Here is a 22777-nt window from a genome sequence, read left to right on the forward strand (position 1 = left end):
GGCAAGAAACCTTCCCAACAGGCGCTGGAAGGGAGCTACAGGCAAGAAACCTTCCCAACAGGCGCTGGAAGGGAGCTACAGGCAAGAATACCCCATCAGGCTCTGGAGGTGCAATGCAGGATCTGTAGGGAACATAATCCCAACAAAAACAGCAGCAGTGATGTCACAAGAGCTGTCAGCATTGAACTCCACGTAGGACTGCCTTAGGGACTCCAGCTCTGGATTTTTTCCCTCTGCGATTTGCTCCCGAAGCCTTCCCCCATGAGCGGGTACGGCCACAAGGCAGCGGAGGCCCGAGAGCAGACCGTTCCTTCTCCCCGATGAGCTGCCGACCACGGCCGACGGGCCCCATCTGCCCGAAGCCACTGGTTTTAGGGCGCCAGTAGCCTGCCCTTCGGTAGAAACGGTGCCACCGGGCTTATTAGCTAAGCCCCACGTGAAGGCCAGGAGCTGGGTTTGGTTGGGATGCACGCCATTGGGAGCTTATCCCACTACCACCCCCAGCCGACTGTAACAGCCTTAAGGGACTTTAAGGCAAGAATCTAGAGGCATTAAAACTACTAACAAACAGGCAATTACATAGATCTACAGGCAAAAGTGCAGCAACACCAGTACTATGAGTGGTCTACGAACTCCCAAGGAGCCACATAGTCCAGCAAACCACCTATTTAACCCTAGCCTAATCAGGGGACGATTTACAATGGCCTTGAGCAGTATTATCTGTGGAATTCAATGCCAAGTCGTTGGGTATATTTGAGGCAGAGGTTAAAGGGTTACATGGAGGAGGAAGGAGACGGGCTGAGAAAGAAATGGAACAGCGGAACAGACTCGATGGGCTGAATAGCCCAATTCTGCTCCTATGTCTGATGGTCTTGTGGTCCAACAGTGTCATGCTGGCTGTGGTGCCACTTCATGGGGGCTACAGGCCAAAAGCCCCCCGAACAGGCACCGAACAACAAGAGGCAGCCACGGGGAAGGATCCACAGGCCAAAGATGCTGGTCGTGATGCTCACTCAAAATCGAGACTCTGCAAGGCACGAGAAGCTGTGCTGGAAGTCCAGAGCCACACACGTAAAGGGAAGGAGGAACTCAGCAGGCCAGGCAGCGTCTTCGGAAAGGAATGCACCAGTCGAAACTTGGGGCCGAGACCCTTCTTCAGGACTGAATTGGGGGGGGGGGAGTGAGGGAGGGTAACTGGAAGGTGATGGGTGGGAAGAGTAAAGGGACGGAGATGAACCCAGCACGCTGGGGGGTGGAGGGGGCTACAGGCAAAAAAAAACAACAAACAGGCATTAACACCACACACAATGCTGGTGGAACACAGCAGGCCAGGCAGCATCTATAGGGAGAAGCGCTGTCGCTACAGATGCCGCCTGGCCTGCTGCATTCCACCAGCATTTTGTGTGTGTTGTTTGAATTTCCAGCATCTGCAGATTTCCTCGTGTTTGCTCTTTAAACAGGCATTAACACACACATACTCTTTCATTCTCACTCACCCACCCTTGCAGACACTGCAAGGTGATCTAGAGGCAGCAAAAATCCGACAGACACCGGAACTGGTGTACAGGCAAAACCAGGACCCAACACACTTCTCATTACTGTCTTCCATGAGGAGGTACAGGAGCCAGAAGACCCACACTCAACGACCCAGGGTTAGCTTCTTCCCCGCCACCATCGGATTTCTGAATGGACAACAATCCCATTGTCACAAGAGTCACCCCCCGTGTAATAATGATCAGTGAGGCACAGAGAATTTCTGTTGACTGACAAGCAACCTTTATCCTCTCAGCTAAAAACCACGTGGGTTCACAAACTGATTTCCTAATTGCACTCTCCTAGAATCTCTGACCCTCCATGAGCAGCCAATGAGGAGGAAAGGAGACTACACTGGCCAGGCATTCCCCGTCGTTCTGATCTCCATGGTACGTGGGGTCCTCCTTATTTATGATGGTTGGTCTCCGGTTGCTGGAGAGCTATCACCCCCATGTATTGGGAGCTCCTGACTCTTAGAGTGTTCCTCTTCAATTGAACCAGTGGATCTCCATCCCATTGGCTCAAGGTCACCTGAGCTACCTGGGTCACCATCTTATTGGTCCTTGTACAGGGACACAACCACCATTGTCTCATGGTTCTTGTGAATTTGTGTCTTCCAACTCCGACTGGTCCAACCCAGTTAAACGAGGCAACCCAGACAGTGTCTGACGAGATTCCAGATCGCCTCTTTGGTAGGGCTGGCATTTTACATTCTCATCTGAGGATGCTCTCAGATTTTCCTGAAGCTTCTTGTGTCCACATTCAATTGCTCTGATTAGATTGTCCAAGAGTAAGATTCAGTTCAGAGTCCACAAAATGGGAGGAAACGGAGACAACTGGTCCGTCTGCTTCCCCTGTCCTTGATGAGACTGTAGTGTCTTCCGACCAACTTCCCCCTCCTCTTCATCCAAAGATAAATACCCTAGGATCACTATCCTCCTCTCATTCAGTTGACTGCCCATAGGACTTCCATGGAAACCAGTTGTGAGGGTGGGGGGAGTTAGGGAGTGGTGGAGGAAGTGGAGGGAAAGGGAAGTGCAGGGATGGAGGGGAGTGGGAGGGATGGAGTGGAAGTGGAGGGAAGAGGAGGGAGGGAGACAAGAAGAGAGAGGGAGAGGTGGAGGGAGATGCGAGAGAGTTGAGTGGGAGGGAGGGGGAAGCGAATATGAGAGTTAGCAGTTTAATTTGGTTATTATAAATTGTCCCGTGATTAGGCTGGGTTAAAACGGGGGACTGCTGGACAGCGCGGCTCGAAAGACTGGAACGGACTGTTCTGTGTGTGACAAAGCTCAATAAAGAAATAAATAAAATCACAAATATTTATATATGTGCACATACTCACAGAGAGGTTGTCCATTGTGTCCACTATGGGAAGGTTTCTAAAGTGGAAAATCCATGCCCTGGGGTATAATGTGCAATATAGACAGAGATGGACACACACACACACACACACACACACACACACACACACACACACACACACACACACACACACACACACACACACACACACACACACACACACACACACACACACACACACACACACACACACACACACACACTATGTACAAAACAAATGTATATCCTGTGATGTTTCCTCCTGTCTCTGTGGTGCTGAGGGTGATAGATCGCCCCTCGCTGCTGTGCTTCATGTCTGTCAACTTTTCGGCAATTTGTCCCGCTGAAATGATGAACTGATCCGGAGGGTTCTGGGTCATCCGGGTGCTCCGGGGATTTGGATCCAAGGATTCAATCTGTTTTGGAATGCTCACTTCCATTGTTTGCAAGATACCCCCCCCACCCCACCCCTTCTCTCTGTGCCCGTTGGGGGTTGGTCTTTATATTTTAATTGGGTTCGTTCGGGTTCCTTCCTTTGCAGCTTCCTGGAAGCAAACAAATCTCCAGGTTTTATAATTTATACAGCCTTTGATAATAAATGTACTTTGAATCTTTTGAATATATATTTTATTTATTTCATCTTCATCCTCTATCCTAATATAAACATTGTGTTATGAACATTGTTTGCCGCAAACACTGTACCAGTAAAATTAAAGCAGACGTCGGGAATGCTTTGTTGGGAAAAAAGAGAAACGATCGCTTTGAAAACAAGCCCACGGCCCAGGAAAGGGGAGATGGGTTGTGGGGAGTGGGAGCAAAGACAGTGACGCTCTCCCATGCGGGTCCAGAGTTTGGGAGAAGATCTCCTTACAGAGGCCGACTGCGGGCTGCCCAGACTTTTAAAATAAAATGTCCAAGGTATTGCCTATCTTCACCAGGGAACTGGGAAGGGGAGGGATTTCAGCAAGTGTTCATGATGGGACTGTCACAGTCTTTGCTCCTTTGTGCCTGACAGTTCCACAGACACCTCTTGCCACCTACAGCCGGAGTTCCTCTTCTCCCAGAGGGACAGAACTCTTTCCCAACAACCAGAGTTCTTGTGCACAGCCTCTTCTCCCAACGGTGGACCCCAGCTCAGTCAAACAGGCAACATCTCGTGACTGATGATTGTCAATATCTACCACACCACTGACCCCCCTCCCACCCCACCCAACTGACTTAATCTTCCAGCTCCACACCGGGACTGTGGGATCAGACGTGTAGAGGGAAATTCACTCTGTGTCTGACCCTGAGATTGTGTGGTGGGATGGTGAACAGGGAGATTAACACTGTGTCTGATCCAAGGGTCTGTGATGGGACGGTGTGGAGGGAGCTTCACTCTGTGTCTGACCCCGGGAGTGTGTGATGGGACGGTGTGGAGGGAGCTTCACTCCGTGTCTGACCCCGGGAGTGTGTGATGGGACGGTGTGGAGGGAGCTTCACTCTGTGTCTGACCCCGGGAGTGTGTGATGGGACGGTGTGGAGGGAGCTTCACTCTGTGTCTGACCCCGGGAGTGTGTGATGGGATGTTTACCCCTTTTTCTCTCTTTCAGGAACTCCTGTGGTTTCTCTTCAACGCTTTGCCGTCCCCATCTGATTCAGTTTGAGGAACTGAGCTGTTAAACCGGATACCAGAGATGAAAAAAAGTGACAAAATCATGCTGATGTGATTTTCAGCCTCAGACGGGACCCACTCCACTCTCCGGATGCTCCCGGACCAGCGTCCTATTCTCCCTTCCCTGCTCTACCGGGGCTGCGGACAGCCCTTCCGTTCGTTTCTGCACAGTTCATCTTCAGGATTGGTTGCTGTGGTCGCAGCAGTTTGGGATCTGAGTCCAACTCTCCCGAGCTGCCCGGGGGGACGGAGTGAGCCAGAGATTCCGGGGAGGCTGAACTTCATCGAGAGGGAGAGCAGGCTCCAAGGTGAGTCGGTGGGGGCCCAGGAAGGAATGCCGGAGCTGGGGTCCCTAGGGGCCGGCAGTGGATGATGAATGGTGGGGAGGGAGAGGGTGGGGTGGTGTGGGGGAGGTGAGGATGGTGGAGCGCACTGCGTTCATTTCGGTGAGGAGGGAGTGCCGTGCTGAGGGTGAGGAGGTGAGGAGGGAGTGTCACACTGAGGCCACTTTCTTCCCCTTCCCCGTCCATTTCCCGTCTCTGCTGTGGGGCTGGAGGGTCTGTCAGGGAGGAGAACCAATGCGGTGTGTGAGGGCTGGTGAGGAGTGAGCACCGTGGTGCAGGAGGGGCAGTGAGGGGGTAGATGGTTGTGACCTCCATCCTCTCTCTTTTTTCCCTCCAACCCACCTCTCTCCATCTTTCCCTTTACCTCCATTCCCCTTCTTTCCCCACCTCCAACCCTTTCCCTTGCTCAACCCCCATCTCTCTCCTGCTCACTCCCCTTATCCCTCTTCCCCCTTCTGCACTTGGCATCCTTGCTCCCCCCCTCCCCTCTTCCTCTCATATTCTTCCCTCCCCCTTTCCCTTCTCCATCCCAAATTTCCCTCCCTTTCCCAACTCTGTTTCCTTCCTCTTCTCCCCTCTTCCCAGCTTGTCCCATCCCCTTCTTCCCTCCCTCTTCCCATTCATATTTCTTCTCTCCTCCCATTTTCTTCCTCCTTCCACCTCCCTCTTTCCCCTTCCCCCTCTTCCCCTTCCCCCCCTCTTTCCCCCTTCCTCTTTCCCCTCTTTCCCCTTCCTCTTTCCCTCTTTCCCCTTCCTCCTCCCTCTTTCCCCCTCTTCCCCCTTCCCCTCCCTCTTTCCCCCTTCCTCTTTCCCTCTTTCCCCTTCCTCTTTCCCTCTTTCCCCCTCCCTCTTTCCCCCTCTTCCCCTCCCTCTTTCCCCCTTCCCCTTCCTCTTTCCCCTCTTCCTCTCCCTCTTTCCCCCTTCCCCTCCTCTTTCCCCCTTCCCCTCCCTCTTTCCCCATCCCCTCCCCCTTTCCCCTCTTCCCCTCCCTCTTTCCCCTTACTCCTTCCTCTTCCCCTCCCTCTTCCCCTCCCTCTCTCTCATTCTCTTCCCCATTCTCCTCTTCTCTCTCCATCTTTCCCTTTCTTCCCTCTTCCTCATTCACCATCTTCCCCTTTCTCTCTTTCTCCCTCTTACCCATTCTCTTATTCCACCCTCGTTCCCCCTACCTCTCTTTTTCTCCTTCATCCTCCTCTTCACTGCCCTCTTCCTTCATCCTCCCCTCTCCCCTTCCCTCTCTTTCTTACACCTTCTTCCCCCTGCCCCCTTTCCTCCTTCCACATCTCTCCTCCCTCTTATGCCACTTTCTTCCTCTTCCCATCTCCTCCCTCTTCCATCATTTTCCTCCCTCTTTGCCGACCAGTTCCCCGTCTTCCCTCCCCACATCATCCACCCAATTCCCCTCCACCTCCAGCCCTTCAGCATTCCCACTACCGATTCTCCCTCCCTTTCCTGTCCTCGCTCCTTCTTCCTTGCCCCTCCTTCTCCTGATCTTCCCCTCTTCCACCCCACCCTCTCCCTCCCACCTCTGTTGTCCTTGGCCTCCCTAACTCCATCTAGGCCCCTCTCCTTCCCACCCCCTTCAAACCTTCACCCCACCCTTTCTTGTTCTTCCCTCCTCTCCATCTCTTCCCCTGCCCCCTCCACCCTTTGCCACTCACCTTCCCCTCTTTCCCTCCTTATTCTTTCCACCGTTCCTGCATTCAACCCTCCCCCCACTTCACCTCACATCCTCCGTCCCCCTTTCTCTTTGCTTGTCCCTGCCATGTACTGCAACCTCCCTTCCCCACACCCCATTTCTACCCCCTCCCTCCTTCCCTTCACCCTTCAGTCTCCTACGCAATGGTTCCACCTTTTCCTCCTCCTCCTCCCCCTCCTTATCCACTCCTCCTCCCTTCATCTTCCCTCCTCCCTCCCCTTCCCTCCTCCTCCCCTTCTCACCTCTTCCTCTCCTCATCCTCCCCTTTCCTCTTCACCCTCCCTCTTCCCTTCCCTCCTCCCGTCGCCTTGTCCACTCCCTCTCCCATTTCTCTCCTCTTCCCTTCTCTCACCTGTCCTTATTCTTCACCCCCGCTTGGTCATCTTCAACCAATCTTCACCAGTCCTCCCTTCCCCATCTCCTCTGCCCGTCCTTCTGCCTTTCAGCACCCAGCATCCTCCCCTTATCCATCCAGTTCTCTTCGCTTTGCACCTCCTCATCCACCAGTTTCAGTTCCTCCTCTGTTGTTCATTCCCTCCCCCTCCCTTTCTCCCTTCACTCCTGTTTCATCCTCTATCATCTTCACCAACCTGTCCTCTCCAATACACCTCTCCTTTTGACTCCATCTTCCCTCTTTTCCCTCCTTATCTCTCCCTGCTTCCTCTTTCCCTCACCCATCTCCCTCCTTCCCTCTTATTGTCCCCTCGCTCCATTCCCAACCTCTCTCACCTCCACAATATCTTCTCCTCCAGGCTCAGCATGATGTATTCTGGAGACGATTACTTCTACAACATTTCTTTCTTTGGAAACTACTCCTATGATTACTTACCTGTGGATTCTGGGACCCAACTGCCAGCAGCCTCCACCTTGTCCATCCTTGTCTACGCCCTCACTTTCATGTTGGGCGTCCCTGGCAACGGGGCCGTCATCTGGGTGACAGGCTTCAAGATGAAGCGGAGCGTCAACACGGTGTGGTTCCTGAACCTGGCTGTGGCAGACCTGACCTACTGCCTCAGCCTCCCCTTCCAGATGGCTAACGTTGCCCTGGGAAGCTCCTGGCCTACAGACAACGTCCTCTGTAAGCTCATTCCCTCTGCCATCGTCCTCAACATGTACGCCAGCGTCTTCCTATTGACCATGATCAGCATCGACCGCTGTCTGGCTGTCACTAGGCCCGTTTGGTCCCAGACTCACCGGTCCCTGTCTTGGGTGCGTGCGGCCTGCCTTGTGGCCTGGGGCCTCGCCTTCCTCATGTGCCTGCCCACTCTGCTGACACGGAAGATGTACATAGACTCTGAGTTTGGCTTGATTTACTGCACCTTGAACTACACCGGGACTTATTTTGGAGACCGTAGCAGGGAGGTGGTGGAGGTGACACGGGCCCTCTTTGCCTTCATCTTGCCCTTCCTCATCATGGCATTCTGTTACCTCCTGATCGGCCAGAAGCTGCAGAGGGGCAAGTTCGCCAAGTCCAGCAAGGCCAGGAAGCCTGTCCGCCTCATTGCAGTTGTAGTTGCTGCCTTTTTCCTCTGCTGGCTCCCATACCACATCTGCGGCCTAGCTCAGGCTTTCTCCAAACATCAGGCGGCCTGGGTCTGGGATAGGTTATCTGTGGGCCTAGCCTCCCTCAACAGCGCCCTGAACCCCATCCTCTATGTCTTTGCCGGCCGCAACTTCCGACAGGTTTTCCGGCGTTCCCTGTGCACCTCGCTCCGCTTGGCCTTTGCTGAGGAGCGGACAGAATCAGCCGGCAGCACTCGCATCAAGACCATCTCTAGTACAGATGCCAGTATGTGAGGGCTCTCCCTCTATGTCCCGCCAATGCTGGCTCCTCGCTCCATCCTGCCATTGACACCCCTTACTCCATCTTGCCCTGTGTCACCTCCCACCATTATAGCACCCGTTCCCCTTCGCCAGCGCTCTGCCTACCATTGTCCCAATCCTACAAGGCCTATCGTTCAATGCCTAGTGAACCAAAATCCTCGGCTGATAGCCAACCACTGACCTCCGCCCCCCACCACCTATTTGCCTGTGATCTGTGCAACCCCTGAGCAACTAACTGAATATTTCCCCGCAGTCGCCAGATAGCGTCCGATCAAAAAAAAAAACCTGCCCCGGCTCAAAGGACCCTCTGCGTGAGTTCAGACCAAGTTGGTTCACTGCCTCCTGGGCCTGGCTTCCTCATTGCCATGGTGACAAGACATGACAGCTCGATGGTGCCGTGACTTTTGCCCCCACCCTTGCCCCCTCCATCAGGTCCCCCCTCAGCCTGTCCCACTCCAGGGAGAACAGACACTGCCTCTCCGGTCTCTCCTCGTAAGTGAAACACTCCGTCCCGGGAAACGTCCTCTGCACCCTCTCCAGTGCAGTCACCTCCTTCCTGTAGTGTGGAGACCAGAACTGGACGCTGTACTCCAGCTGTGGGCTGGACAAAGTTTCGGGACAAGACCCTTCACCAGGAATGTTTATTCATTAAAAATAAAATCATGAAATAAAATTATAAATAAAATGAGTAAAAGATATGTTTATTCATCAAGAGAAATGAATAAACATGACTGCTTATCTATTTCTATAGTATCTAGGGTGGTGGGGTGGAGATACATCTCTACTAAAGGAGATGTTAGGTGCCCCTTTCCTCCACCAGCCTGCAGGTCACCCTTGGGCAAGTTGTAGACCCTCCAATCAGGGTCACGTGAAGCCATGGGAGCAGGTGGAGGGTGGTCATATGAACAGCCGGTGCAGATCACAAGTCCTGGTTATGTGACCACTGATGCCAGTCAGACAATCTCTGAAGAGTATTGATAATGACCTGGGTCACCCGTCTTGTAAAGACACTGCCCAGAAGAAGGCAATGGCAAACCCCTTCTGTAGGAAAATTTGCCAAGAACAATGTTGATCTCAGACCGCGATCGCCTACGCGATACGACATGGCGCATAATGAGACAACAATCGCTCCTCTGAGTCCCTCCAGCGTTTTGTGCATGTTGCTCTGGACGAGTTAGCAAGAGCTGCAGAATCTCTTGTGTTTACAACAGCGGTCCCCACCCTGGGGTCCGGGGAGACCCCTTGTGTGATTGGACCATGGCACAGAAAAGCGTGGGATCCCCTGGTTTACAAGGAAAAACTTGCACAACACCAGGGGAGGGTAGAGATCAATCTGTATGGGGAGGGTGGACCAAACTGGATCATCTTCTCCGGGGGCTGAGGGGAGACCTGCTGGAAGATTATAAAATCATGGGAGCATGGATGGGATGGACAGTGATGATTAATTTCTCCTCCCGCCCCCGGGAAGAGGGCTTCGTTTCAGGGGGAGAGGAAGGAAAGTTTAAAGGAGACGTGCTGGGTGCCAGAAGTGGGCTGCCATGGGGGGAGGTGGTAGTGGAAGCACCGGCCTGTTTAATTAATGAATTTATTGAGTTACAGCGCAGATTAGACACTTCCAGTCCTTCGTGCCACACCGCCCAACAATCGCCTGATCTAAACCTGCCTAATCCCAGGATAGTTTATAATAGCTAATTACCCTACCAACCGGTATGTCTTTGGACTGTGGGATGAAACCGGAGGAAACGCACACAGTCACCGGGTGAATGTACAAACTCCTTACTGGCAGTGGCCGGAATTGAACCCGGGTCTCCCGTACTGTGCTAACCACAACACTAGAGACTTCTACACACAGTGGACTCTTCGTTAGTGCAAGTATCTAATCAGCCAATCACGAGGAAGCAACCCAGTACATAAAAGCAGGCAGACATGGTCAAGAGGTTCAGACCAAACACGGGAAAGGGGGAGGAAATGTGATTGAAGTGACTTTGACTGTAGGATGCATTATTGGTGCCAGATGGGGTGGTCTGAGTATCTCAGAAACTGCTGATCTCCTGGGATTTTCAGACACAGCGGTCTGTAGAGTTTACAGAGAATGGTGCAAAAACAAATGAAAAACACCCATTGAGTTGTGTGGGCGAAAAAGCCTTGTTAATGAGAGAGATCAGAGGAGAACGGCCAGACTGGCTCAAGCTGTCAGGAAGGTGGCAGTATCTCCAATATCCACTCGTTACAACAGAGACCACAACACGTCAAACCTTGAAGTGGACGGGATAGAGCAGCAGATCACAAGCATACACTCAGTGGCCGGTTTATTCAGTACAGGAGGGACCGAATAAAGTGGCCACTGAGTGTATGTAGACACATGATCGTGCAGGGAATGGTGGGATACGGGTCACGTACAGAAAGGATTCAGCTGAATTCAGCAGTTTGCTCGGCACAGATATCCCTCTACGATGTCTCCTCCTGCTGCCCAAAACCGGTTCTGCAACAGCAGATGTTTAAACTGAAGGCATCTCCACACAGGCTTAACAGTGGATCCCCGGGTCCAATCCCGCAGCCGTTGTGGAGAGAACGACCCTTCAGTGAGGATGAGAGACAAATGTATGCAGGAAAGAACTCAAGCCGGGGTTGAAGGTGGCCAAAAGTCTCCCTGGCGAGTGGGATAAAAGAGAATCCCCAGGTATTGTATTGAACTAGATTCAGAATCACTGGCAGATGTTGAGAAATTTATTGACTGTGTACAATGCATTGCACTACATAACAATAGAGAAAAAACTGAATCACAGTAAGTGTGTATCTATGTGCGTGTATATATATATATATATATATATATATAGGCCATGTGGCCCATTGAGTCTGTTGCACCTTTACATCGATTATGATCCCTCTCAACTCCAGTCTCCTGCTTTCTCCCCATTAACCCTTGATGCTCTGACGAGTCCAGAACCTATCCACCCCCACTTTAAAAATATCCAATGACCTGGCCTCCACAGCTGTCTGTGGCAAAGAATTCCAGAGATTCACCACCATCTGGCTAAAGAAATCAATCCTCACCTCCGTTCTAAAGGGATGTCCCTCTATTCTTAGGCTGTGTCCTTTGGTCCTAGACTCCTGCACCATAGGAAACATCCTCGCCATGTCCATTCTCTCTAGGCCTTCCAATATTCAAAAGGATTCATTTAAATCATATTGCAATCATCCAGACAGAAATGTTGGAAATGTGGGCAGATAAATGGCAGATGAAGTTTAATCCAGATGAACATCAAGTCAAGTCAACTTTTACTGTCATTTCGACCATAACTGCTGGTACAGTGCATAGTAAAAATGAGACAACGTTTTTCAGGACCATGGTGTTACTTGACACGGTACAAAAAACTAGTCTGAACTACGTAATAAAAAAACACAACACAGAGAAAGCTACACTAGACTACAGACCTACACTGGGTGGATAAAGTGCACAAAACAGTGCAGGAATTACAATAAATAATAAACAGGGCAGTAGAGCAAGGTGTCAGTCCGGGCTTCGGGTATTGAGGAGTCTGATAGCTTGGGGGAAGAAACTGTTACGTAGTCTGGTCGTGAGAGCCCGAATGCTTCAGAGCCTTTTCCCAGATGGCAGGAGGGAGAAGAGATTGTATGAGGGGTGTGTGGGGTCCTTCATAATGCTGTTTGCTGATAGCGTGTAGTGTAAATGTCCATGATGGCAGGAAGAGAGACCCTGATGATCTTCTCAGCTGACCTCACTATCCACTGCAGGGTCTTGCGATCCGAGATGTTGCAATTTTCGAACCAGGCAGTGATGTAGCTGCTCAGGATGCTCTCAATACAACCCCTGTAGAATGTGATGAGGATGGGGGGGGGTGGGGTGGGAGATGGACTTTCCTCAGCCTTCGCAGAAAGTAGAGACGCTGCTGGGCTTTCTTTGCTACGGAGCTGGTGTTGAGGGACCAGGTGAGATTCTCCGTCAGGTGAACACCAAGAAATTTGGTTCTTTTTGCGATCTCTACAGAGGAGCTGTTGATGCTCAGCGGGGAGTGGTCGCTCCGTGCCCTCCTGAAGTCAACAACCATCTCTTTTGCTTTGTTCACATTCACAGACAGGTAGTTGGCTCTGCACCAGTCTATTAGCCGCTGTACCTCCTCTCTGTAAGCTGACTCGTCGTTCTTGCTGATGAGACCCACCACGGTCGTGTCATCGGATAACTTGATGATGTGGTTCAAGCTGTGTGTTGCAGCACAGTCGTGGGTCAGCAGAGTGAACAGCAGTGGACAGAGCACACAGCCCTGGGGGGTCCCCGTGCTCAGTGTGATGGTGTTGGAGATGCTGCTCCCGATCCGGACTGACTGAGGTCTCCCAGTCAGGAAGTCTAGGATCCAGTTGCAGAGGGAGGCTCAGCTTTCCAATCAGTTTCTGAGGGATGATTGTGTTGAATGCTGAACTGAAGTCTATGAACAGCATCCGAACGTATGTGTCTTTTTTGTCCAGGTGGGTTAGGGCCAGGTGGAGGATGGTGGCAATGGCGTCATCTGTTGAGCAGTTGGGACGGTACGCAAACTGCAGGGGGTCCAGTGAGGGGGGCAACAGGGTCTTGGTATGCCTCATAACGAGCCTCTCAAAACACTTCATGATTATGGATGTAAGTGCAATGGGACGGTAGTCATTTAGGCAGGACACTGAAGACTTCTTCGGCATGGGGACGATGGTGGCGGCCTTGAAGCACGTTGGAACGGTGGCGCTGCTCAGGGAGATGTTGAAGATGTCAGTGAGAACATCTGCTTGCTGGTCTGCACATCCTCTGAACACTCTACCAGGGATGTTGTCTGGTCCAGCAGCCTTCCGTGGGTTGACCCTGCACAGGGTTCTTCTCACGTCAGCCACGGAGAGACACATCACCTGGTCATTTGTAGGAGGGTTGGACTTTCTCGCTGCCACGTCATTTTCCACCTCAAACCGGGCGTAGAAGTTATTCAGCGCATTTGGGAGGGAGGCATCACCTGCATAGTCAGGTGATGTTGTCTTGAGGCATTTTAAAAAAAGGATCTAGTGATTTCCCAGTGTATACGATGAATAAACTCTCCTCGGGCTTCCAGCCGGGTACAGGAATTGATTTTAACTGATGTTTTGATTGCAAACTCTGGATGAAGTCAGGCGTTTAACTTTGCAGGATGAAAAGATCAGGGAAAGTATCCAGTAAATGGCAGGAATGTAAGGAGCGCTGATGAACAATAGGAGGATGTTGGGGTCAAGTTCACAGCTCCCTGAAAGTGGTCACACGAGTAGATAGACTGATAACAGAGAACAGTAGAGCACAGGAATGGGCCATTCGGCCCACAATGTTGTGCTGAACCAGCTAAATCAAACCCCTCCAAATAAACTAATCCCTTTTACCTTCTCCATGTCTATATCCCTCTCTCTCCTCACATCCACGTGCTTATCCAAACGCTTCTTAAAAGCCTCTAATGCATTTGCCACGACCACCATAACAGGCAGCACATTCCGGGCATCAAACACTCCCTGAGTAAAAAACTTACCCCTCACATCCCCTTTGAACCTACCCCCTCTCACTTTCAATGCATGCCCTCTGGTAGACATTTCTACACTGGGAAAAAGATACTCCCTGTCTATTCCATCTATGAGTCTCCTATGAGTCATTCTATCTATGACACTCCACCCCAACACCCTAGGATCTATGGAAATAGATCAGCAGGGATCTGATGGAGGTGGCAGGAGTGGGGGCAAAAGTCACGGCGCGATAGAGCTGTCGTGTCTGGTCATCATGGCAATCAGGAAACTGGGCCCAGGAGGCAGTGAACCAACTTGACCTAAACTCGTGCAGAGGGTCCTTTGGGCCGGGGCAGGTTTTTTTGATCGGACGCTCTCTGGTGACTGCGGGGAAATATTCAGGTAGTTGCTCAGGGGTTGAACAGATCACTTGAAAATAGGTGGTGGGGGACAGGGGTCAATTGTTGGCTTTCAGCCGAGGATTTTGGTTCACTAGGCCTTGAACAGTAGGCCTTGTAGGATTGGGACAATGGTAGGCAGAGCGCTGGCGGGGTGGGGGAACGGGTGCTATAATGGTGGGAGGTGACACAGGGCAAGATGGAGTAAGGGGTATCAATGGCAGGACAGAGCAAGGAGCCAGCAATGGCGGGACATAGAGGGAGAGCCCTCACACACTGGCATCTGTACTGGAGATGGTCTTGATGCGAGTCTTGCAAGCTGTCTCCGTCCGCTCCTCAGCAAAGGCCAAACGGAGCGAGGTGGACAGGGAACGCTGGAAAACCTGGCGGAAGTCATGGCCGGCAAAGACATAGAGGATGGGGTTCAGGGCACTGTTTGAAGAAGGCTAGGCCCACGGAGAAGCTATCCCAGACCCAGGCGGCCGGATGTTTGGAGAAAGCCTGAGCTAGGCCGCAGATGTTGTATGGGAGCCAGCAGAGGAAAAAGGCGGCAACTACAACTGCAATGAGGCGGACAGGCTTCCTGGTCTTGCTGGACTTGGCGAACTTGCCCCTCTGCAGCTTCTGGCCGATCAGGAGGTAGCAGAATGTCATGATGAGGAAGGGCAAGATGAATGCAAAGAGGGCCCGTGTCACCTCCACCACCTCCCTGGTCCGGTCTCCAAAATAAGTCCCGGTGTAGTTCAAGGTGCAGTAACTCAAGCCGAACTCAGAGTCTATGTACATCTTCCGTGTCAGCAGAGTGGGCAGGCTCATGAGGAAGGCGAGGCCCCAGGCCGCAAGGCAGGCCGCACGCACCCAAGGCGGGGACCGGTGAGTCTGGGACCAAACGGGCCTAGTGACTGACAGGCAGCGGTCGATGCTGATCATGGTCAATAGGAAAACACTGGCGTACATGTTCAGGACGATGGCAGAGGGAATGAGCTTACAGAGGACATTGTCTGTAGGCCAGGAGTTTCCCAGGGCAATGTTAGCCATCTGGAAGGGGAGGCTGAGGCAGTAGGTCAGGTCTGCCACAGCCAGGTTCAGGAACCACACCGTGTTGACGCTCCGCTTCATCTTGAAGCCTGTCACCCAGATGACGGCCCCGTTGCCAGGGACACCCAACAGGAAAGTGAGTGCGTAGACAAAGATGGACAAGATGGCGGATGTTGGCAGTTGGGTCCCAGAATCCTCAGGAAAGTTCTCATAGGAGTAGTTTCCAAAGGAAGTCATGTTGTAGAAGTAATTATCTCCATAATACCTCATGCTGAGCCTGGAGGGGAAGATATTGTGGAGGTGAGAGAGGTTGGGAATGGAGGGAAGGGACAAAAAGAGGAAAGTAGAGAGGTGGGTGAGGGAAAGAGGAAGCAGGGAGAGATAGGGATGGAAAAGAGGGAAGATGGGGTCAAAAGGAGAGGTGCGAGAAAGAAGAGAGGTAGGTGAAGATGATAGAGGAAGAAACTGGAGTGAAGGGAGAAAGGGAGGGGGAGGGAATGAACAACAGAGGAGGAACTGAAACTGGTGGATGAGGAGGTGCAAAGGGAAGAGAAATGGATGGATAAGTGGAGGATGCTGGGTGCTGAAAGGCGGAAGGACGGGCAGAGGAGATTGGGAAGGGAAGACTGGTGAAGATTGGTTGAAGATGACCAAGCGGGGGTGAAGAATAAGGACAGGCGAGAGAAGGGAAGAGGAGAGAAATGGGAGAGGGAGTAGACAAGGTGAGAGAAGGAGGGGAGGGTTAAGAGAATCAGGGAAGAGGGAAGGGGAGGGGAAGAGGGAAGGAGAGGAGGAAGAGGGAAGGGTAGGAGATGGGGGATGGGGAGGGGAACATGAAGGAGAGAATGATGAGGAATGGGGAGGGTGAAGGAGAGGGAATGAGGAGCAGGAAGAAAGAAGGGGAGGAGGGGAAGGGAAGAGGAGGAAAAATATAAGGAGAAAGGGGAGGGGATGGGTGGACGAGAGGAAGGGGTGGAGGAGAAAGGGGAGGGAAGGAGAAGGAGGTGGGAAGGGGAGGGAAGGAGGAGGAGGTGGAAAGGGGAGGGTGGGGAGGAAGAGGGAAAGTGTAAGAAGGAGCAGGGAGGGTAAGAAGGAAGAAGAAGAAGGAGGGAATGAGGAGAGGGAAGGAGAGGATGAGGAAGGAAGAGGAAGAGGAGGAGCAGGAGGGAAGGGGAGGAGGAGAAAAGTGGAGGAGGAAAGGGAAGGAGGAGGAGAAGAGGACGGATGGGGAGGAGGAGGAGGAGGAGGAGGAGGAAAGGTGGAACCATTGCGTCGGAGACGGAGAGGTGAAGGGAAGGAGGGAGGGGGTAGAAATGGTGTGTGGGGAAGGGAGGTTGCAGAACGTGGCAGGGACAAGCAAAGAGAAAGGGGGACGGAGGAAGTGAGGTGGTGGGGGGAGGGTTGAATGCAGGAACGGTGGAAAGAATAAGGAGGGAAAGAGGGGAAGGTGAGTGGCAAAGGGTGGAGGGGGCAGGGGAAGAGATGGAGAGGAGGGAAGAACAAGAAAGGGTGGGGTGAAGTTTTGAAGGGGTTGGAAAGGAGAGGGGCCTGAGTGGGGAGAGGAGGGTTGGAGGGAAATGAGAGAGAGGATGGAAGTCACAACCATCTCCCCACTCACAGCCCCTCCTGCACCACGGTGCTCACTCCTCACCAGCCCTCACACACCGCATTGGTTCTCCTCCCTGACAGCCCCTCCAGCCCCACAGCAGAGACGGGAAATGGACGGGGAAGGGGAAGAAAGTGGCCTTCAGTGTGACACTCCCTCCTCACCTCCTCACCCTCAGCACGGCACTCCCTCCTCACCGAAATGAACGCAGTGTACTCCACCATCCTCACCTCCCCCACACCACCCCACCCTCTCCCTCCCCACCATTAATCATCCACTGCCGGCCCCTAGGGACCCCAGCTCCGGCATTCCTTCCTGGGCCCCCACCGACTCACCTTGGAGCCTGCTCTCCCTCTCGATGAAGTTCAGCCTCCCCGGAATCTCTGGCTCACTCCGTCCCCCCCGGGCAGCTTGGGAGAGTTGGACTCAGATCCCAAACTGCTGCGACCACAGCAACCAATCCTGAAGATGAACTGTGCAGAAACGAACGGAAGGGCTGTCCGCAGCCCCGGTAGAGCAGGGAAGGGAGAATAGGACGCTGGTCCGGGAGCAGTCCGGAGAGTGGAGCGGGTCCCGTCTGACGCTGAAAAACACATCAGCATGATTTTATCACTTTTTAAAATCTCTGGTTTAACAGCTCAGTTCCTCAAACTGAATCAGATGGGGACGGCAAAGCGTTGAAGAGAAACCACAGGAGTTCCTGAAAGAGAGAAAAAGGGGTAAACATCCCATCACACACGCCTATTGTCAGACACAGAGTGAAACTCCCCCCACACCGTCCCATCACACACTCCCTGGGTCAGACACAGAGTGAAGCTCCCTCCACACCGTCCCATCACACACTCCCGGGGTCAGACACAGAGTGAAGCTCCCTCCACACCGTCCCATCACACACGCCCATTGTCAGACACAGAGTGAAGCTCCCTCCACACCGTCCCATCACACACTCCCGGGGTCAGACACAGAGTGAAGCTCCCTCCACACCGTCCCATCACACACTCCCGGGGTCAGACACAGAGTGAAGCTCCCTCCACACCGTCCCATCACACACTCCCGGAGTCAGACACAGAGTGAAGCTCCCCCCCACACCGTCCCATCACACACTCCCGGGGTCAGACACAGAGTGAAGCTCCCTCCACACCGTCCCATCACACACTCCCGGAGTCAGACACAGAGTGAAGCTCCCCCCCACACCGTCCCATCACACACTCCCGGAGTCAGACACAGAGTGAAGCTCCCCCCCACACCGTCCCATCACACACTCCCGGGGTCAGACACAGAGTGAAGCTCCCTCCACACCGTCCCATCACACACTCCCGGGGTCAGACACGGAGTGAAGCTCCCTCCACACCATCCCATCACACACTCCCGGGGTCCGACACAGAGTGAAGCTCCCTCCACACCGTCCCATCACACACTCCCGGGGTCAGACACAGAGTGAAGCTCCCTCCACCTCTTGCCACCTACAGCAGGAGTTCCTCTGCTCCCAGAGGGACAGAACTCTTTCCCAACAACCAGTCCTTGTGCACAGCCTCTTCTCCCAACGGTGGACCCCAGCTCAGTCAAACAGGCAACATCTCGTGACTGATGATTGTCAATATCTACCACACCACCGACCCCCCTCCCACCCCACCCAATGACTTAATCTTCCCGCTCCACACCGGGACTGCGGGATCAGACATGTAGAGGGAAATTCACTCTGTGTCTGACCCCGAGAGTGTGTGATGGGACGGTGTGGAGGGAGTTTCACTCTGTGTCTGACCCCGGGAGTGTGTGATGGGACGGTGTGGAGAGAGCTTCACTCTGTGTCTGACCCCGGGAGTTTGTGATGGGACTGGGTGTAGGTAGTTTCACTCTGTGTCTGACCCCGGGAGTGTGTGATGGGACGATGTGGAGGGAGATTCACTGTGTGTCTGACCATGGGAGTGTGTGATGGGACGGTGTGGAGGGAGCTTCACTCTGTGTCTGACCCCGGGAGTGTGTGATGGGACGGTGTGGAGGGAGCTTCAGCCTGTGTCTGACCCCGGGAATGTGTGATGTGACGGTGTGGAGGGAGTTTCACTCTGTGTCTGACCCCGGGAGTGTGTGATGGGACGGTGTGGAGGGAGCTTCAGCCTGTGTCTGACCCCGGGAATGTGTGATGTGACGGTGTGGAGGGAGTTTCACTCTGTGTCTGACCCCGGGAGTGTATGATGGGACAGTGTGGAGGGAGTGTGTGATGGGATGGTGTGGAGGGAGCTTCACTCTGTGTCTGACCCCGGGAGTCTGTGATGGGACGGTGTGGAGGGAGATTCACTCTGTGTCTGACCCCGGGAGTGTGTGATGGGATGTTTACCCCTTTTTCTCTCATTCAGGAACTCCTGTGGTTTCTCTTCAACGCTTTGCCGTCCGTATCTGATTCAGTTTGAGAAACTGAGCTAATAAACCAGAGATTTAAAAAAGTGATAAAATCATGCTGATGTGTTTTTCAGCCTCAGACGGGACCCGCTCCACTCTCCGGACTGCTCCCGGACCAGCGTCCTATTCTCCCTTCCCTGCTCTACCGGGGCTGCGGACAGCCCTTCCGTTCGTTTCTGCACAGTTCATCTTCAGGATTGGTTGCTGTGGTCGCAGCAGTTTGGGATCTGAGTCCAACTCTCCCGAGCTGCCCGGGGGGACGGAGTGAGCCAGAGATTCCGGGGAGGCTGAACTTCATCGAGAGGGAGAGCAGGCTCCAAGGTGAGTCGGTGGGGGCCCAGGAAGGAATGCCGGAGCTGGGGTCCCTAGGGGCCGGCAGTGGATGATGAATGGTGGGGAGGGAGAGGGTGGGGTGGTGTGGGGGAGGTGAGGATGGTGGAGCGCACTGCGTTCATTTCGGTGAGGAGGGAGTGCCGTGCTGAGGGTGAGGAGGTGAGGAGGGAGTGTCACACTGAAGGCCACTTTCTTCCCCTTCCCCGTCCATTTCCCGTCTCTGCTGTGGGGCTGGAGGGGCTGTCAGGGAGGAGAACCAATGCGGTGTGTGAGGGCTGGTGAGGAGTGAGCACCGTGGTGCAGGAGAGGCAGAGAGGGGGGAGATGGTTGTGACCTCCATCCTCTCTCTCTTATCCAACCAGCCCTCCTCTCTCCATCTAGGCCCCTCTCCTTCCCACCCCCTTCACCCCTCCCTTTCTTGTTCTTCCCTCCTCTCCATCTCTTCCCTCCTCTCCATCTCTTCCCCTGCCCCCTCCACCCTTTGCCACTCACCTTCCCCTCTTTCCCTCCTTATTCTTTCCACCGTTCCTGCCTTCAACCCTCCCCCCACTTCACCTCACATCCTCCGTCCCCCTTTCTCTTTGCTTGTCCCTGCCACGTACTGCAACCTCCCTTCCCCACACCCCATTTCTACCCCCTCCCTCCTTCCCTTCACCCTTCCGTCTCCTCGCAATGTTTCCACCTTTCCTCCTCCTCCTTCTCCCCATCCCTCCTCCTCTTCCTTCCTCATCTGCCCCTTCCTTCTCCTCATTCCCCTCCCTCTTCCTCCCTCTTACCAACCCTCCTCCACCCTTTCCCTCTTCCTCCCACACCCTCCCCTTCCCACCTCCTTCTCCTCCCCTCCCCTTCCCACCTCCTCCTACTCTCCCCTTTCTCCTCCACCCCTTCCTCTCATGTTCAGCCATCCCCTCCCCTTTCTCCTCTTACTTTTCCTCCTCTTCCCTTCCCCTGCTCCCCTCTTTCTTCCTGCTCCTCATTCCCTCTCCTTCACCCTCCCCATTCCTCAACCTTCTCTCCTTCATGTTCCCCCTCCCCATTCCTGATCCCCTCCCCTTGCCTCTTCCTCCTCTCCCCTCTTCCCCCTCCCCTTCACTCTTCCCATCCCCTTCCCTCTTCACCGTTTCTCTTAAGACTCCGTCTTCCCCTTCCCTCCCCTCCTCCTCTCACCTTGTCTACTCCCTCTCCCATTTCTCTCCTCTTCCCTTCTCTCTACCTGTCCTTATTCTTCAGCCCCGGTTATCTTCAACCAATCTTCACCTGTCCTCCCTTCCCTGTCTCATCTGACCCGCCTTTCAGCACCCAGCATCCTCCCCTTACCCATCCATTTCTCTTCCCTTCGCACCTCCTCATCCCCCAGTTTCAGTTCCTCCTCTGTTGTTCACTCCCCCCCCCCTCCCTTTCTCCCTTCACTCCGGTTTCTTCCTCTATCATCTTCACCTATGTCTCCTCTCCCACGCTCCTCTCCTTTTGACCCAATCTTCCCTCTTTTCCCTCCCTATCTCTCCCTGCTTCCTCTTTCCCTCACCCACCTCTCTACTTTGCTCTTTTTGTCCCTTCCTTCCATTCCCAACTTCTCTCACCTCCACAATATCTTCCCCTCCAGGCTCAGCATGATGTATTATGGAGATGATTACTTCTACAACATGTCTTCCTTTGGAAACTACTCTGATGAGAGCATTCCTGAGGATTCTGGGACCCAACTGCCAACTTGTCCATCTTTGTCTACGCACTCACTTTCCTGTTGGGCGTCCCTGGCAACGGGGCCGTCATCTGGGTGACAGGCTTCAAGATGAAGTGGAGCGTCAACACGGTGTGGTTCCTGAACCTGGCTGTGGCAGACCTGACCTACTGCCTCAGCCTCCCCTTCCAGATGGCTAACGTTGCCCTGGGAAACTCCTGGCCTACAGACAACGTCCTCTGTAAGCTCATTCCCTCTGCCATCATCCTCAACATGTACGCCAGCGTCTTCCTATTGACCATGATCAGCATCGATCGCTGCCTGGCTGTCACTAGGCCCGTTTGGTCCCAGACTCACCGGTCCCTGGCTAGGGTGCGTGCGGCCTGCCTTGCGGCCTGGGGCCTCGCCTTCCTCATGAGCCTGCCCACTCTGCTGACACGGAAGATGTACATAGACTCTGAGTTCGGCTTGAGTTACTGCACCTTGAACTACACCGGGACTTATTTCGGAGACCGGACCAGGGAGGTGGTGGAGGTGACACGGGCCCTCTTTGCCTTCATCATCCCCTTCCACATCATGGCATTCTGCTACCTCCTGATCGGCCAGAAGCTGCAGAGGGGCAAGTTCGCCAAGTCCAGCAAGACCAGGAAGCCTGTCCGCCTCATTGCAGTTGTAGTTGCCGCCTTTTTCCTCTGCTGGCTCCCATACCACATCTGCGGCCTAGCTCAGGCTTTCTCCAAACATCCGGCCGCCTGGGTCTGGGATAGCTTATCCGTGGGCCTAGCCTCCCTCAACAGCGCCCTGAACCCCATCCTCTATGTCTTTGCCGGCCGTGAGTTCCGCCAGGTTTTCCGGCGTTCCCTGTGCAACTCGCTCCGATTGGCCTTTGCTGAGGAGCGGACGGAGTCAGCTTGCAAGACTCGCATCAAGACCATCTCCAGTATAGATGCCAGTGTGTGAGGGCTCTCCCTCTACGTCCCGCCAATGCTGGCTCCTCACTCCATCCTGCCATTGATACCCCTTACTCCATCTTGCCCTGTGTCACCTCCCACCATTATAGCACCCGTTCCCCTCCGCCAGCGCTCTGCCTACCATTGTCCCAATCCTACAAGGCCTATCGTTCAAGGCCTGGTGAACGAAAATCCTCGGCTGAAAGCCAACCTCTGACCCCTGCCCCGCCCAACTATTTTCCTGTGATCTTTTCAACCTCTGAGCAACTAACTGAATATTTCCCCGCAGTCGCCAGATAGCATCCGATCAAAAAAAAACTTGCCCCAGCTCAAAGGACCTTCTGCGTGAGTTCAGACCAAGTTGGTTCACTGCCTCCGGGGCCCAGCTTCCTCATTTCCATGGCGACCAAACACGACAGTTCTATCGCGCTGTGACTTTTGTCCCCATGCCTGCCACCTCCGTCAGATCCCCCCTCAGCC

General features: G+C 53.6%; 2 protein-coding genes and 1 pseudogene across 2 annotated transcripts; 2 read left to right on the forward strand and 1 right to left on the reverse strand.

The window, feature by feature from the left end:
- The first annotated feature begins 4547 nt into the window (after positions 1-4547).
- LOC140716071 (C3a anaphylatoxin chemotactic receptor-like) lies at positions 4548-9089 on the forward strand. The gene is made up of 2 exons (XM_073028758.1): positions 4548-4836; positions 7324-9089. Exon 2 carries the CDS (start codon positions 7331-7333, stop codon positions 8366-8368), a length of 1038 nt encoding a protein of 345 aa, XP_072884859.1. The 5' UTR covers positions 4548-4836; positions 7324-7330; the 3' UTR covers positions 8369-9089.
- A 5475-nt stretch (positions 9090-14564) lies between these two features.
- On the reverse strand, positions 14565-15603 carry LOC140715732 (C3a anaphylatoxin chemotactic receptor-like; annotated as a pseudogene).
- A 5831-nt stretch (positions 15604-21434) lies between these two features.
- On the forward strand, positions 21435-22307 carry LOC140715733 (C3a anaphylatoxin chemotactic receptor-like). Its single transcript, XM_073028104.1, has one exon. The coding sequence runs from the start codon at positions 21459-21461 to the stop codon at positions 22305-22307; it is 849 nt and encodes a 282-aa protein (XP_072884205.1). The 5' UTR covers positions 21435-21458.
- Positions 22308-22777: the final 470 nt, after the last annotated feature.

Source organism: Hemitrygon akajei, chromosome 24 (genome assembly GCF_048418815.1).
Source record: "Hemitrygon akajei chromosome 24, sHemAka1.3, whole genome shotgun sequence".
Lineage (NCBI taxonomy): Eukaryota > Metazoa > Chordata > Chondrichthyes > Myliobatiformes > Dasyatidae > Hemitrygon > Hemitrygon akajei.

What these genes read in the sequence shown, in the direction of transcription:
- LOC140715733 (XM_073028104.1), top strand. Translation starts at nt 21,459, where the DNA reads ATGAAGTGGAGCGTCAACACGGTGTGGTTCCTGAACCTGGCTGTGGCA.
- LOC140716071 (XM_073028758.1), top strand. Translation starts at nt 7,331, where the DNA reads ATGATGTATTCTGGAGACGATTACTTCTACAACATTTCTTTCTTTGGA.